Here is a 15,238-nt window from a genome sequence, read left to right as displayed (position 1 = left end):
TACTAAATTGTGGCATCTCATAGGCCTTCATTTGGTAAATCCATGGTTGAAGTCTGAACCTGGGCAGAATACAAAACAGTTGCTGTGCACCTGATTTCTGAGCAATGTACAGAGTTCAGAGTATCATAGAATCATAGAGTTGGAAGGGGCCATACAGGCCATCTAGTCCAACCTCCTGCCCAGTGCAAGATCAGCCTAAAGTATCTCTGACAAGTATTCATCCAGCCTCTTCTTGAAAACTGCCAGTGAGGGGGAGCTCACCACCTCCCTAGGCAGCTAATTCCACTTTTGAACTACTCTGACAGTGAAAAAGTTTTTCCTAATATCCAACCGGTACCTTTCTGCATGTAATTTAAGCCCATTGCTTCGGGTCCTGCCCTCTGCTGCCAACTGGAACAGCTCCTTGCCCTCCTCCAAATGACAGCTTTTCAAATATTTAAAGAGAGAAATCATGTCCCCCCTCAACCTCCTCTTCTCCAGACTGAACATCCCCAGGGCCCTCAGCCTTACCTCTTAGGGCTCAGTCTCCACATCACACTGCCTGCTCATATTTAGTTTACAGTCCACTCTTACCCCAAGATCCCTTTCACATATATTAGTAGCATCCTCCTTCTTCTCATTTGAAATTCATATCCTATAAGTGAGTAGAAGCATATTTTGAGGCAATTCAGAACAGTGCTAGTCATGACCCCAAAGAAAACTCAGTTATACTACCTAGGATTTTATATACCTTACTTGCTTAGCACACTGCTTAAAAACTCCACCTTAAAAACACAGACTTTCAGAACAAATTATTAACAAAATCACACAATTAAGTGCATATTCCTTGCCAATGTTCTCTCTGAGCTGCACACTGGGCAAAAGGAAATTTTAAAAAGGCCTACGATCTGCATCCCCCCCCCCCCACACCCATCTTGTTCATGTAGATGGGCTTTCTCATTGCTTCAGAGAGACAGCGCTCAGGCTGCCATTTTAGAAATTTTCCTTTCCTGCAATAGATGCCACCTCTCCATTTAAAAATGGAATGGAAGTTGAAAGAGGTGCTTAGGAAGCAGCCCCCCCCCCCTGCACACCACCATGAAAAAACTTTTCCCACACTCAGCAAAAAAAAAAGCAGCAAGTGAACAAAAAAACAAAGCTATTTCAAAAAGGAAACATAGGGCTTACCCTTTTCCAGTGTTCCATTTCCAAAATGCAGTGTAATGATAACATAACTGAAAAGTAAAATAAAACCGAGACCCACTTTTTCCCTATTTAAAGGAACAGAAACTGGTCCTTAACAGAGTAGCATAGATTGCAGAGAAGTTGGAGTGTGCTGGCTGGTGTGAGTGTGAAAGAGAAAGGGAAAATAAACGTGCACTTGCCTTAGTTTTAGAAAAGAAGTAAGAGTTCTTTATTATAGGAACTCCATACTTTGATAGGAAAGTGGAGAGATTCCTATCTACCAACCTGTTTCTAAGGAGGAAGTCCTGAAATTAGCAATCTACACATGAAAATCTAGTTCAGGGCAGTAAAGGAGTAAACAGTAAACAGATGCCCTGACCTGTCTGTCTTTCTAACTCTCTGGTTTCTCTCCCTCTGAAACCTGAGGAAAGGGTAAGTATTAGAAGTGGAGTCTTCTAACATTCCCTAAATGTAAATTGAAGCCAAGCAATTACGTTACAATTATGACCAACAGAGGCCTTGCAATCTGACTGTTGCTACATTGAAAGTGGATGGAGTCAGCCAGGGTTAAGGATTAAGCCACTTAGTGTGGGCCATAGCCATAGGTATTCTAAGGCAGTGTCTTTTTTATATAAAGTTTATTTTTATAAATATAAGCAGAACAGAAAAAAGAAAATAAAAACGATAGCACAAATATAATTGCATCAAAAGAAAAATAAGAGTAAACATAATATAATAAACAATATAAATAACTCAGGTTTTTTTATATCCAGCACATATCAATTCTTGAATGTGTATGGTGTCTGTCAGAAAAGAAAGTACAGTCTCCAGTATACAGATTTTTGATCCTCCAAGCATCTTGTAACATTTCCATATAATTAAACATATTTTGGGGAAGTTTGCCTTCTTTGATTTTTTTCACCTATCTTTTTTTTTAGATCCATTACCCCATTCATGTCTCCAAAGATGAAAATCTAAAATGGATTGGAAAACATTTTCATAAACATTCTCTTGCATTGTTTGGCGCATATATTGTTGCTAGTGTGTAAATCTTGCCTTCCAGGAGCCTGACGTTCAAAATCATATATCTTCCATCAGAGTCTCTTAAATCTTCTGTAACATTTATTTGTATCATTGTTTATATAAATCTCAGTTCTTTTTTCAAATTATAAATTCTTAATAAACACACAAATACATACAAGTAAAAAACAGGAACAAAGCCCCAAAGAATCATGGAAATTGTAATATGATACAATGGGAAGGGAAGACAGTCCTGCACTTCATCCGGCATTGTAACTGAGTCCTTCATGTGAGTTTGTCACTGGTTGCCTCCCCCCCCCCCAGCACACCCCGCCCCAGAGTTTACACCTATTCCCAGGGTGATGGCATGCTGATGCCAAAAGTGGTTTATTTTTTCCTCCCACTGGCCACCAGAGTACCAGCAGGCAACGGCCACTGGGGGGGGCAGGAGATCTCCCATCCCCAGCAGGGATATGGCAACGGTGGTTCGAGGGACCACAAACTCCTTTTCTTGCAAGGCTCCGGCCACCGTGCCCTACTGGGGCTTCCAGTCAGGACTGCCATTCTTGGAGATGTGGGGGTGGAGCCTGGGGAAGCGGAGTTTGGGGAGGGACCTCTCAGTGGATTTGATGCCAGGGAATCCCCCCTCCAAAGCAGGGGAACGGATCTGTCGCCTGGAGGTCAGTTATCATTCGGGAGGCCAACCTACTCCCAAGTCTTGAGGATGGACCCTCAGGTTGCCAACCTCCAGGTGGGGGCCTGGCGTTCTCCCAGAATGATGACTGTTCTCCAGACTTCAAAGATCTGTGCCCCTGGAGAAAATGGCAGCCTCAGAGGGCAAACTCAGGTATGCCACAGGTGAAGCCCCTCCCAGATCCCCCCACTTCCACAAGCGTTCCTGAGTCTCCAGAAGTTTCTCGGGCTGAGCCAGGTAACCCTACCAAAGAGCCAGATCCTAAGGCTCCCTCTCAGGGTTTCCCAGGCAGGGAGCAGTAAAATCTCAGGGCAGGCAGGGTAGCTCGTATTGCAAGGATTTCTTGCCCTGTGAGGGACCTCTGCTGCAGGCCTCCTTGATGCTCGGGCCCTCTGGCAGGCCTATGGGATGCACCAAATGCTCAAGCTTTTTCAGTGGCACCACATACTCTAGGAATGGTCTTTCCAAAAATGTCACTCCATGTACGGTGAAACTGTTTGGCAGGGTGCTGAGCTGCTTGGTGGTTAATTGCGTTTGGCTGCCATTTTATTTAAGACCCGTGATAGAATTTTTAAAAAAATGTTTCCTAGCAATCCCGAGTCCTCCTTTCACAGTTGGGTAGATCAAAGAATGTCTAAACCCACAAACTATTCTACTTGGTGAGAACTTTTGTTACCAGGCAGTCCTAAGTCACCAAGCTCTTCTCCCCGACTGGCCATAGCTCATGCTGTGCTGGAACAGCCTCACTGACCCCAAGCACTACCCCTTCTCACCCTCTAGGGTGTCTGGGGTTCACCCGTGACAGTCTGCCCGGCACGTGCCACCCCGGGGTGCCCCCCAACCCTCAGAGGGGCTTTTGCTCCTCCTCTCTTGCACCCGCTGCCATCACTCAGCCTTTGTGGGAATTGCCTAGGGAGGAGGACTTCCCTGGGCAGGCTTGCCACTCTGAGGCCTGCCTCCTGCCCAGTCTTCTGCTACCCGCTACCTGGTTACCCCAGGGGCTGTCTACTGCACTTGTACACAACTGAGGGATCAGCCAGTTGCCAACAGACCACCCCCTTCCCGTGGCACCTGTTTCAGGTAGCGTGGTTGAGCAGTGGGAGTCTATGTGGTACAGAGAACAGCTACCAGCATTTAGGAATTTTTAAAAAGCATTTATTTAAAAAAAAGGAAAAGTGTTCACAATTACACTGTTAAGCACAGCACCAGAGCAAGCAAGGTAACTAAAAAAGAAGAAGAAGTGAAAATGCAATTCCTTTGTCCGTCCCACTGTACATGCCTAACTTGGATCTTCTGTTTAGGGAGCTTCTCCATCTTGGAAAGAACCTGGGTCACACAGATCCTGATCCAACATGCCTGCCATTACACCACACTGGCTCTACACCACAGTTATATCAAACTCTTTGACCGACCTTTGACAAGATACACACACAAAGATTCAGCCACCATCCAGCTTCCACATGGGCAGAGCTGCAGGTATTAATCTCTGCATGAAAAAGTTCAGTTCTGCAGATTGGGTAAGTTATGCAAAGCAAATGTGCATATCTAATCATTTAAATTATAATAATTTGCTGCTTTGCCTAACGTTCTAGTGTCGTTAGTTATGGGAAAAGCTGAGGACATCCAGCCGCACTTCTGAGATTTCTCAAGGCATGGCCTATCCATTGCAAAGTGATGCTTGAAAATCTGATGCTTGAAAATCAGAAGGGCTATAAACTTGATCTTTATTTTAATGGAAGCATAAAAAATCCTCAGGAACATGGTTTCTGTGGCCAGTACCACATGATGTGTGGCTTTGGCTTTCTTGGTCTCCTGTGGAGTTGCAAGATACATTCACCCTTGAACAGAGCCTGATAAATTGCAACGATTTAGAAAGTGAGCAATGAATCTGAGTCACTGCTTCAAGCTTTGACTCACAAAAGCTCATACCTTCCCACAATTTTGGTTAGTCTTGAGTGCTACTGGACTCTTGCTCCTTTCTACAGCTACAGACACAAACATGGCTACCCATCTTGATCTTCCTCTGCCACAAACTTATAGAGTGGTCTTAGGCAAGTTTACCAGCCTCAACTCTCCCCCCCCCAATAATTCACACCTATTTTACAGGGCTTTTATGAGAATTATAAGATAGTGTGCATTAAGTAATTTGCTACGTATCGAGATGAGTCACCTTTGCTTCAGCTCTAACCAGAAAAGAATACAGATTTTTTCATATTTCTTACCATACATCTTGATAGTTTTGGAAGCATTCTTGAAAGACTATTTTTGCAACTGAATGTAGCTTATTTTGCATTTGCGGTTTTGGGTGGTGGGGGGAGAGATGGAGAGCATGAGAAATAGTTGTTTCTTTTTTAAAGAATCTGATTTATAAATACACACTGCCATCTGGTGTTTGCACAGAAGAGTACATGATAGGATCTAAGCCATAAGGAAGGCATTAGGGGTGTGCACCCGAAAAATGTTCGGGTTTCCTGCTTCGAGTTTACCCAAAGTGGGGAAAAGCTTTGGAAAAAGCTGCAATCCGAAGCAGCATGCTGCTTCGGATTTGGGTTTCTAAGTCGCTTCAGTATGCACCATAAATATTCGGAGCATACTGAAGTGACGGGGGAGGGGGAGGGGGAGGCCCACTCCACTCTACCCCACCCCTAAACCCCATCCCCTACCCCCACTTCACTTACCTGGTCAGGTGGAAGGCTGGAGCCAACACCACGCTGGCCAGCTGGTCGGCAGAGAAGGCCTTCCCTGCCACCACCACACAGCCATGGGCAGCCTTCTCTGCCGTTGCTACACAGCCGTGGCCGGCACGGCTGGCTGGCAGAGGGCCTTCCCTGCTACCATCGCTGCACAGCCACAGCCGGCATGGCTTGCCGGCAGAGAGGGCCTTCCCTGCTGCTGTCACCACACAGCCGTGGCCATCACGGCCAGCTGGCCAGCAGAGAGGGCTGCTGCCACCGCCACCACCGGAGGCCTGCGGGGAGGTGGGAGGGCCGCCTCCTCCAGCATGGTGCCAGGTAAGTGGGGATGGGGGGGGTAAGGGTAGGGAATGACAAAGTTTAAAGGGCCCTGCCACTTGTGAAAGGGCCCTTTAAACTTAACTCCCAGGGCCCCGAAGCTTTCTGAAGCATTACGAATGCTTCGGGAAGCTTTGATTCGGTATTTCTGAATCAGGGTCAGGATGCTGGCCCTGATTCAGAAATACTGATGCTTTCTGAATCGGCCTCGATTCAGGTACTTTACCCAAATCGGATACCTGAAGCGCACACCCCTAGACGCCATTCCAGGCACACCAAAAAGTACCAGGATTGAGTCATGGCCTCTGGTCACAAGCAAGGCATAGCCATCACCATGCCCCCAGAGTCAAGCACCAGCGGTGCTCACAGGAGTCCAGTAGTGGCCACAAACAAAGCCCATGCCTGTCTCTGCCTCTGGTGCTGCCAGGGGAGGGGGTGGTGGAGGTTCAGTGTGTTGCGCCTCAGCAGCCCTGTAGGTCTCATCATATCATGGGCTACCAACACCCAGGAGCAAGATGAGCACCTGGGGCATATTAGCACCTTCCCTGTGTCACTGTTAGGGGGGCTTGAGCAGAAAACAAGCCAGGGCAACAGGAGTCCAAACAGGATCTCACAGGGAGTACCTCCTGCCATGCCCATGCTTCCCTTGAACTTTATCCAAGGCGCTCACCCAAGGTGGCATATATGGAGTCTTGTGACATTTTATCATCACAACAGCCCTGTGAGGGAGATTTATCCCTACAGCAAGAGAGGGGGAGGGAACTGATTAGAGCGAGGTGTCCAGTGGAGTGCCATAGAACTTAGTTCTGGGTCAGTGATATTCAATATCTCACGATATAATTAAGTGTACTTCAGACAACTCACTTTATACCCTGGTGCACCACCAGAGGGTGCTGCCACAGAGGGAAACCTAGGCAAGGTACCATGTCCTTCCAGAAGACGTGCCATGGTTGGAAGCCCAGGCCAGGAGCAGGATGGGAGCAGGTGGCAATGCCCACCTTCCACTTTCATTCAGCTGGTATTAGGAGTGGAGCAGGGGGCAATACCCACCCCCTGCTTTCACCTAGCTGGTATTAGGAGCAGAGCAGGTGGCAATTCCCACCCCCACCCCGCCTTACCCAGTTGGGATTAGGAGGGAAGCAGGTGGAAATGTCCTCTTCCCACCTTAACCCAGCTGGTATTAGGAGCAGAGCAGGAGGCAATGCCCACCCCCACCTTAACCCAGCTGATATTAGGAGCGGAGTAGGTGGCAATGCTCTCCCTCTGCCTTAATCCGGCTGGTATTAGGAGCAGATCAGATGGCAATGCCCACTCCCTGCCTTAATCCAGCTGGTATTAGTGGCGGAGCAGGTGGCAATGCCCACCGCCCCACCATCACCCATTTGGGATCAGGAGTGGAGCAGGTGGCAATGCCCACCTCGCATCTTCACCTGGCTGCGATCAGGTGCAGAGCAGGAGGCAATGCCCTCCTTCCCTTCACCCAGCTGGGATAAGGAGCAGAGCAGGTGGCAATGCCCACCCTCTTCAACCTACTGGAATAAATCACTGAGCAGGTGGCAATGCCCACCCCATCGTCACCCTGCTGGAGTCAGGAGCCAAGCATGCAGCAATGCCTGCCCCCCCCTCAACCTGTCGGAATCAGGAGCAGAGCAGATGGCAGTGCCCACACACCCTTCACCCAGCTGGGTCAGGAGCAGAGCAGGTAGTAAAGCCTGCCACCCACCTTCACCTGTCAGGATCAAGTGCGGAGTGGGTGGCAATGCCTGTTCCTCCCTTCCCCCAGCGGGGAGCAGGTAGGAATGCCCACCCCCCTTCACCCAGCTGGGATCAGGGTCAGAGCAGGCGGCAATGCCTGCCCCCCTCCACCCAGCCATAGTCCGGCGCAGAACAGGAAGCAATGACCCCCCCTTTACCCGGAATGCATCACACGTGGAGCAGGTAGCAAAACCCACCACCCCTTCACATGGCCAAGATCAGGCAGATCAGGCGTGGAGCAGATAACAATGCCCACCCCCCTCCTTCACCAGCTGGAATCAGTGATGGAGAAGGAGCGAATGCCTGCCTGCCCGCCCTCCCCTTTCTAGAGCCCGTTGTATTTTTCCCCCCACAACGGGCTTTGTTGCTAGTTTTAACAAGTTCCTTGTGTTGAATTAGCTGTGCCCGGAAGTGTGAGCTCCAGCACTGAAGCCCTTGGTACAGGAAGTGTGTCAAGCCTGGCTAGGGGATTCCCTCAGACTCTCCACTTCATCAAACACAGTTGTATCAGTTAAAGGTCTTTAATAGGTAATACTTCCTAGAAGTGCACTTGTACATGTAACTGCCTGGAATGCCAAAGCAAAGTCTTCCCAGAAAGGTTATACCCCAGGCCCCTCCCCGCAGTTCAAATGACAGTAAGTTAAAATTGGTGCCGAGCTGCAAAGCACAAAAATCCTGGCACAGATGAGTTCCTCAAGGTCGTTCGGTTCCCAGATGCTCTCTTCCAGCTGCACTGATAAGACTGTTCAGCAGAGACAGCAAAGCCCAACAAAAACACGGTGAAGCAAGAAAGCCACTACACTACTGCCCATCCGCCGCCCCCCCAACAGACAGACATCCACAGGTACGGCAGGCAGGCTGGCTTGCCTAGTGTAGTTATGGAAAATGTGCTGGGGGCAAGGCTTTACTACCAAGAGCCTTTGGGCCACTTTGCAAATAATTAACTAATTCTTTACGTTGTTACTTGTGAGTTCTTGCAACATGATTGCCCTTTGACTGTGACTCTTTGAAAAAGATTGATATTGAAATGGGCCAATGAGGATCTAGATATCCCATTAGTTATTATGAGACTCTTCACACTCTCCACAGCCACTTAATAAAGAACCTTCGTGTCAAGTCTTATTTCCTCTAATACCATTGTGATATAAGTGCTTTTTGGACCTTCTTTACTGTTGGACTTATGCTTGATTGTTGGATATGCTCTGTAGACTAAATTTGTTATATGCTGCTATTCATGCACTTTAATATTTCCATGTGCAATATGATTACTCTTTGAGGACTAGCACCTTAACTATTTGTGTTCTGTGTTTTTGCAGTGTGTACATTCTTCACCCATTTGCAGTTGCACTTTAAGAATTTACTCACTTTGGGTACAGAGACTGTATATGACAGACATAGAACTATACATTTCTATATTAGAATATTTTCCACAGAAGGACTCATTGTTTTCCTTGCTTTATTACTCTATTGACTGTGTCTTATTACATCTTAGTCAGTATATCGCGGGTTTTCTTGCTTTTGTTTCTACCAGTTCTCTCTGCGATTCTTTCCTGTTGTGGTGGCTCCTGACTCCAGCAGGGTGAAGATGGGGTGGGCATTGCCGCTTGCTTAGTGGTTTATTCCCGTAGATTGAAGAGGGCAGGCATTGCCACCTGCTCTGCTCCTTATCCCAGCTGGGGGAAGGGAAGAAGGGCATTGCCACCTGCTCTGCTCCTTATCCCAGCTGGGGGAAGGGAAGAAGGGCATTGCCTCCTGCTCTGCACCTGATCGCAGCCACGTGAAGACACAAGGTGAGCATTGCCACCTGCTCCACTCCTGATCTCAAATGGGTGATGGCGGGGGGTGGGCATTGCCACCTGCTCCGCCACTAATACCAGCTGGGTTAAGACAGGGGAGGGCATTGCCATCTGATCTGCTCCTGATCCCAGCTGGGTTAAGGTGGGGGAGGGCATTGCCACCTGCTCCGCTCCTAATACCTGCTGGGTTAAGGCAGTGGGTGGGCAAAGCAATCTGCTCTGCTTCTGATCCCAGCTGAATGACAGGGGGTGGGTGGGCATTGCCAAGTGCTCCTAATAACAGCTGTATTAAGGTGAGAGGGGAAATTCCACCTGCTCCACTCCTAATACCAGCTGCGTTAAGGCAGGCGGTGGGCATTGCCACCTGCTCCACTCCTAATATCAGCTGGATTAAGGCAGGGAGTGGGCATTGCCATCTGTTCTGCTCCTAATACCAGCTGGATTAAGGCAGAGAGAGAGCATTGCCACCTACTCCGCTCCTAATACCAGCTGGGTTAAGGTGGGGGTGTGCATTGCCAAATGCTCTGCTACTAATACCAGCTTGGTTAAGGCAGGGGATGGCATTGCCATCTGCTCCACTCCTAATACCATCTGAGTTAAGGTACAGGATGGGCATCGCCATCCGCTCCGCTCCTAATATCAGCTGGGTTACGGCAGGGGGCAGGCATTGCCACTTGCTCCACTCCTGATCCCAGCTGGCTGAAGGGGGGGGGGCATTGCCACCTGCTCTGCTCCCAATGCCAGCTGGGTTAAAATGAGGGGGGTGGGCATTTTCATCTGCTCTGCTCCTATTATCAGCTGGGTTTAGGCAGGGGGTGGGCATTGCCACCCGCTCCACTCCTAATATCAGCTGGGTTAATGCGGCGGGAGTGGACATTGCCAACTGCTCTGGTCATGATCCCAACTGGTTAAAAGGGGAGGGCGGCGGGCATTGCCACCTTGTCCACTGCTGACACGGAGTTAATGCAGGGGATGGGTGGGCATTGCCTCCTGCTCTGCTCCTAATACCAGCTGGGTTAAGACGGGGAGAGGACATTTCCACCTGCTTCCCTCCTAATCCCAAATGGGTAAGGCGGGGTGGCGGGTGGGCATTGCCACCTTCTCTGCTCCTAATACCAGCTGTGTTAAGGTGGGGGTGGACATTGCCACCTGCTCTGTTCCTAATACCAGCTGGGTGAAAACGGGGTGGGCATTGCCACCTGCTCCACTCCTAATATCGGCTGGGTTAAGTTGAGTGGTGGGCATTGCCACCTGTCTCACTCCTAATACCAGCTGGGTGAAAGCGGGAGGTGGGCATTGCCACCTGCTCCCATTGTGCTCCCGGCCTGGGCTTCCCACCATGGCACGTCTTCTGGAGGGACATGGTACCTTGCCTAGGTTTCCCTCTGGTGCCCTCTGGTGTTGCACCAGGGTATAAAGTGAGTTGTCTGAAATACGCTTAACTCAATTATATAGTAAGATGGGACAACAGAGGTTTGTCCATTTTCTTTCAAATGAAATTGTAGGCCACTTTTTCACCACCCTAGGGATTAAAATTCATTAGGGCCAGGTAAAAATCAAATTGATCAGTCAGAAGAGCTGCCGAATGATGCACCATTTTAAAATTCCTGCCAATTTAAATTTACCACAAGGCATTGTACAGAATCCAAGCATTCACAGTCCACATTATTTTAGTACTTACACACACCTTTGAACACTGCCTGGACGCATGTTTAAATCCCTGATTGGAAGTGTGTTTTTCAGGACTCCAGAGTGCGGCATGTAAAGCCCACCCTGAAATATTGTCACTTGACCCCCATCTCTGGAGCAGGCTAGGATGCAAACAGCAAAAAGGAACCAAGGGGAGATGGAGAAGTACAAACTGGAATACAGTCCAGGAACTCTCTGATGAGTTCAATTCAGATGTGAAGTGGGGGGGGGGGGGGAGTTCCTGTCCAAAGGAGTGAGTAGTCACCATGGCAAAGTGGCAGATTTCTAGCAGGATCCCCACTCACACACACACCTGCCAGTGCCACACATGGGCTGGCAACCAAAGCTGCCTTTCCTGATAATGGTGCATAGTTTCTTCATTACATGCATATTGTTTTGCCAAAGACTTAACATTCTCTGGCAAGTCCTCATCATGTTTCCTGATCTAAAGATTCATAAAGCTCCCCCTCCCTGGAGGTCACCTTTTTTAAAAAAAGCTGTACTTATATGCCACCATTTCCCCATCATGGGGCTCAAAGCAGCTGTTGCAGAATTCCTAGGAAGCCTCCAGGGATGATGTTTTAATCCCAGCCAGACTGACCATACACCCTTCCCACTTAGAAGCAGGCTTGCAAATGGCTCCTACAGTGACTGAACGTTTTGTACCATCACACAAGATCAGCCAAAGAGGGAGAGGCTTCACCGCCAGGAGTGCGGTACAATATAGATTTATTATTTATGGAAAATGGAATGCTTCCTCTGAAACAAGCAAGTGGTATCCCAAATAAAAACATATTGGGGGAGGGATGTCTGAGTTCACATCATATGCAAGCTACAAACAGGGCTTTGTGGTTCAACTCCTTCCATGACAAGAGTCCAAAGGGGTGACGCTGGTAATGAAGTAAATGCGTTAAAGAGAGAAGGATCTTCAGTAGCGTCGGGTGAAACGAGCATCATTGGGTCGGTTCGATCTATCCTGGCCTGTAAAGCCTCCTTGTACACTTGCCCCTTGTGCCACTGGGTTCTGGGCTCCACCTTGCACGAACCCACCACGCCTGATGACAAAAACACAAATTTCAGCTTGAGCCAAGGTACTCCAAAGTCATAGCAACAGTAATAACAGATCATGTATATACTGCTCTCCCCTACAGATTGTGTAAAGATCATGCCAAGACACGTTTCCACAAGTCTCCACAGAATTTGTAAAGCTTTACTAAACTAGTCTACTATCATAATCTTACGATGGATATCCTAAGAAGGTCTTTGTCCAGAATAAGGCACTACCACAGCACAGACACATAAATCCCTCCCGGGCTAGCATTCCTCCCCCTCCTTCCTGCTGAGAACTGTGTGTACAGGGCCTTGAAGCCTCCAAGGCCATCGAGACTTTTTTCCCAGCGCTAGGAGCAGGTTAGTGAAAACAGTCAGCTCATGGGAACCTCCACCTCCCCCCTTCCGGCATGGCAATGGCAGATACTAGCCTCTGACAGGTTGGTGTCCACTCAGAGCGGTGAACAAAGTCAGAGCTGTTATCCCCACGTTGCAGCTGGGGAGCTGGGATTGAGAGGAGTGGCTGACCCATGGCCACCTGCTGAGATCACGGCAGGAGTGCAATTCAAGCTAACGAAGTGCTGCATCACAGCTCAATCACTTAACCACTACACTACACCAGCAAAGGACAGCTGGCCTTTCATTTAGAAACCCGCCCCTTTACCCCTTCACGAACAACACCCCACGACAGGATAAAACCTCAGTGGCAGCAGGAAAGGAAGTTTACAACATGATCAGAACATTAAGAGGCTCACTGAGGGCCACTGTCTCCACAGCAGAGCGGGGGTGGGGGGGTGGGGGGGCATTCAGAGATCCCATTGAAAACAGCAGTGCTGCAGAGAGCTGTTCTGTATCAAAATGATTTACAGGGTATCAGCAACACTGGCAACGGATAATCAAATCAGTCAAGGAAAGGCCTTGGCTTCTCCACCCTGTCTGTTGGTTCTCTAGGGCAACTGGTTGCCTGCTGTGTAGACCAGGATGCTAGACTGGGTGGACCACTCGCCTGATTCTTCAGGGCTTGTCTGGTATTCCTAATGTCTCCTCCTTGTTCCTGCCTGGTTTCTGAAATCGGCCTCGGCACAGTCTAGAGACTTTGGTGTGACGGCCCTTCCCCAAGCCATAAAATATTTATTAAATTAATTTTATCCCACATTTCTTACTGTAACATGTGACTCATGAAGAAACACTCTTCTTGAACACATCAGAAAAGTATCTTTATTACTGATTTTTAGGAAATTATATCAAGTGAAATCTGTTTGCAAGCATCTTGGAGGGGAGGGGTTTGGCATTCTGAATCACTGCAGTGCTTGCGGGTATAGTGTGATTTTTACAGACTGACTGTGAATTCATCGCTACCTGCCTTGTCAGAGAAAGGTAGGATAAAAGTGTCATAACAAACAATAAATAAATATTGATTCAACGAGGCCAGTGTCTCTTTCTCTGAGCATACCAAAGACTGGATGTTGATTAGAACTGAGCTTCCTTCCTTCCAAGTATATGGCCTTGAGTTGCCCCCGGGAGTGGAGATTTACTTCCCCTGCTTTACAGACCTCGCAGGAGCAAATAAAGCGCCCAAGGAGCTCACAGTTTAAATTGATAGGGAGGAAGGCAGCCTCACAGCTAACAGCGGGAGGAGACAGGCAAATGTAGTAATTAAGTTTAGTTTCATTTCAAGGTGGAAGATATGGAAGATTCAGCAGCAAGGTTAACCCAAAACAGCTGACTGGTCTCCCAGAAGGTGTGCAATCAGATACAACTGTCCCCTTTTTGGACTCTGGGAGCACTGAAAGTGGGGTGGACCCACCAGATCTATTCTGTGAGCAGAGGCACTTTCCTCCAGTCCAATGGCCAAGGGAAAATCTCTTCGGGCTGGAAGAAAATGCACTGCCAATCCAGCATGTTATTCATTTCTTGCTTTTGATGTGCTTACAGATGTAGATTTTTTTAAAAATTCTGATGTTCTAATGCTTTGATATTGTATCAAGTCACTTCGGTTGAAAAGCTTAGCATGGCTTTAGTTTTGTTATCAGCAAATATTTGAGGAGGGCTTATGCTAACTGTTTATGTTTCCCTCACATACCGCTGGTCTGAATCTGATTTGGGTGCACCCAGTTATGTAGGTCTTGCCCCCTGCCCCTTAATACTCTTCCCTCCTCCCTCCCACATGTTTGGAGTATTCACACACACTCTCTCTGGCAGCATGGGATCGCTCCATGTGGAAAAGCAGGTCCTGTGCTGGTGTATGGACAAAGGGAGACTGTTGCCAGGCCCAGCTCAGATCGGGGTGAGAAGAGGCAAACACAGCAGAGGAAGGAGGCAAAGGCAAGCCGAAACTTGGAAGAGAAGGCCTCCTCGACCACCAGGCAAGAGAACAGGCCTGGTCCAGAACTACTACATATGGCAAGCCAGTCCAATGTGGCCAACTGCTGATTGCCACACAAACAGAAGAAGCTGCCTTCTCCTGAGCCAGACCCTCAGCTCATCCAAGTCAGTCTCGTCTGCTTTGACTGGCAACAGCAACCATGTCCCTTCCGACAGAGAGTCCAACTAGACAAACAGCCCAACTAGATGTCCACAGAAAAGTTCAAGGGAATGCCTATTTACAAAACATAAGGGGAATCATTTGCCCTGAAATACCTGTTTGAAAAAGCCAAGAGACCACTGCACAACATGTGTGCATGATACCATAATGTCGCTCAATTTCCCTCTCAATGGTGCAAAATGTCTATTGTGATCCAAGGCCTTTGCAAACTGACTTCTCAGGAAAAGAAGGGAGAGAGGGGAAGAGGAAAGCAGAAACACAGGAAGAACCATTTCAGAGCTCTTACCCAGACATTCCTCCTCTGCTCATCACATGACCAGGCCCTCCTGGACCAGGGATACCCCGCTCGCCACCTAGTATACAGAAATCAAGAGTCATCATTAAGGCATTCCAGTCATTTCCTTTATTTGTAAAATCAAGAGAAATTAGCAAATGGAAATGCAAAGCTTCCAGCTGCCCTGCATCCTCACTGGCTTCCGGCACACAATCTGATGTGTTGGTTTGGCCCCAACTC

At 48.3% G+C, this 15,238-nt stretch overlaps 1 protein-coding gene across 5 annotated transcripts in view; it reads right to left on the bottom strand.

The window, feature by feature from the left end:
• Nucleotides 1–11,822: 11,822 nt before the first annotated feature.
• LOC129330889 (scaffold attachment factor B1-like) overlaps nt 11,823–15,238 on the bottom strand; it is a 55,433-nt gene continuing 52,017 nt past the window's right edge. For 4 of the 5 annotated variants that reach the window (XM_054981152.1, XM_054981156.1, XM_054981157.1 and 1 more), the window contains 2 exons: nt 15,011–15,077; nt 11,823–12,184 (listed from right to left, as the gene is read on the bottom strand). In XM_054981152.1, coding sequence (XP_054837127.1) covers nt 12,058–12,184; nt 15,011–15,077 — 194 coding nt within the window. In that variant the 3' untranslated portion in view covers nt 11,823–12,057. Of the gene's footprint in view, nt 12,185–13,185; nt 13,297–15,010; nt 15,078–15,238 lie in introns of all 5 variants that reach the window. The other variant, XM_054981153.1, reaches the window with a different exon arrangement.

This window comes from Eublepharis macularius, chromosome 5, assembly GCF_028583425.1.
Source record: "Eublepharis macularius isolate TG4126 chromosome 5, MPM_Emac_v1.0, whole genome shotgun sequence".
Taxonomy (NCBI): domain Eukaryota; kingdom Metazoa; phylum Chordata; class Lepidosauria; order Squamata; family Eublepharidae; genus Eublepharis; species Eublepharis macularius.
This window is presented reverse-complemented; position numbering and strand designations above follow the sequence as displayed.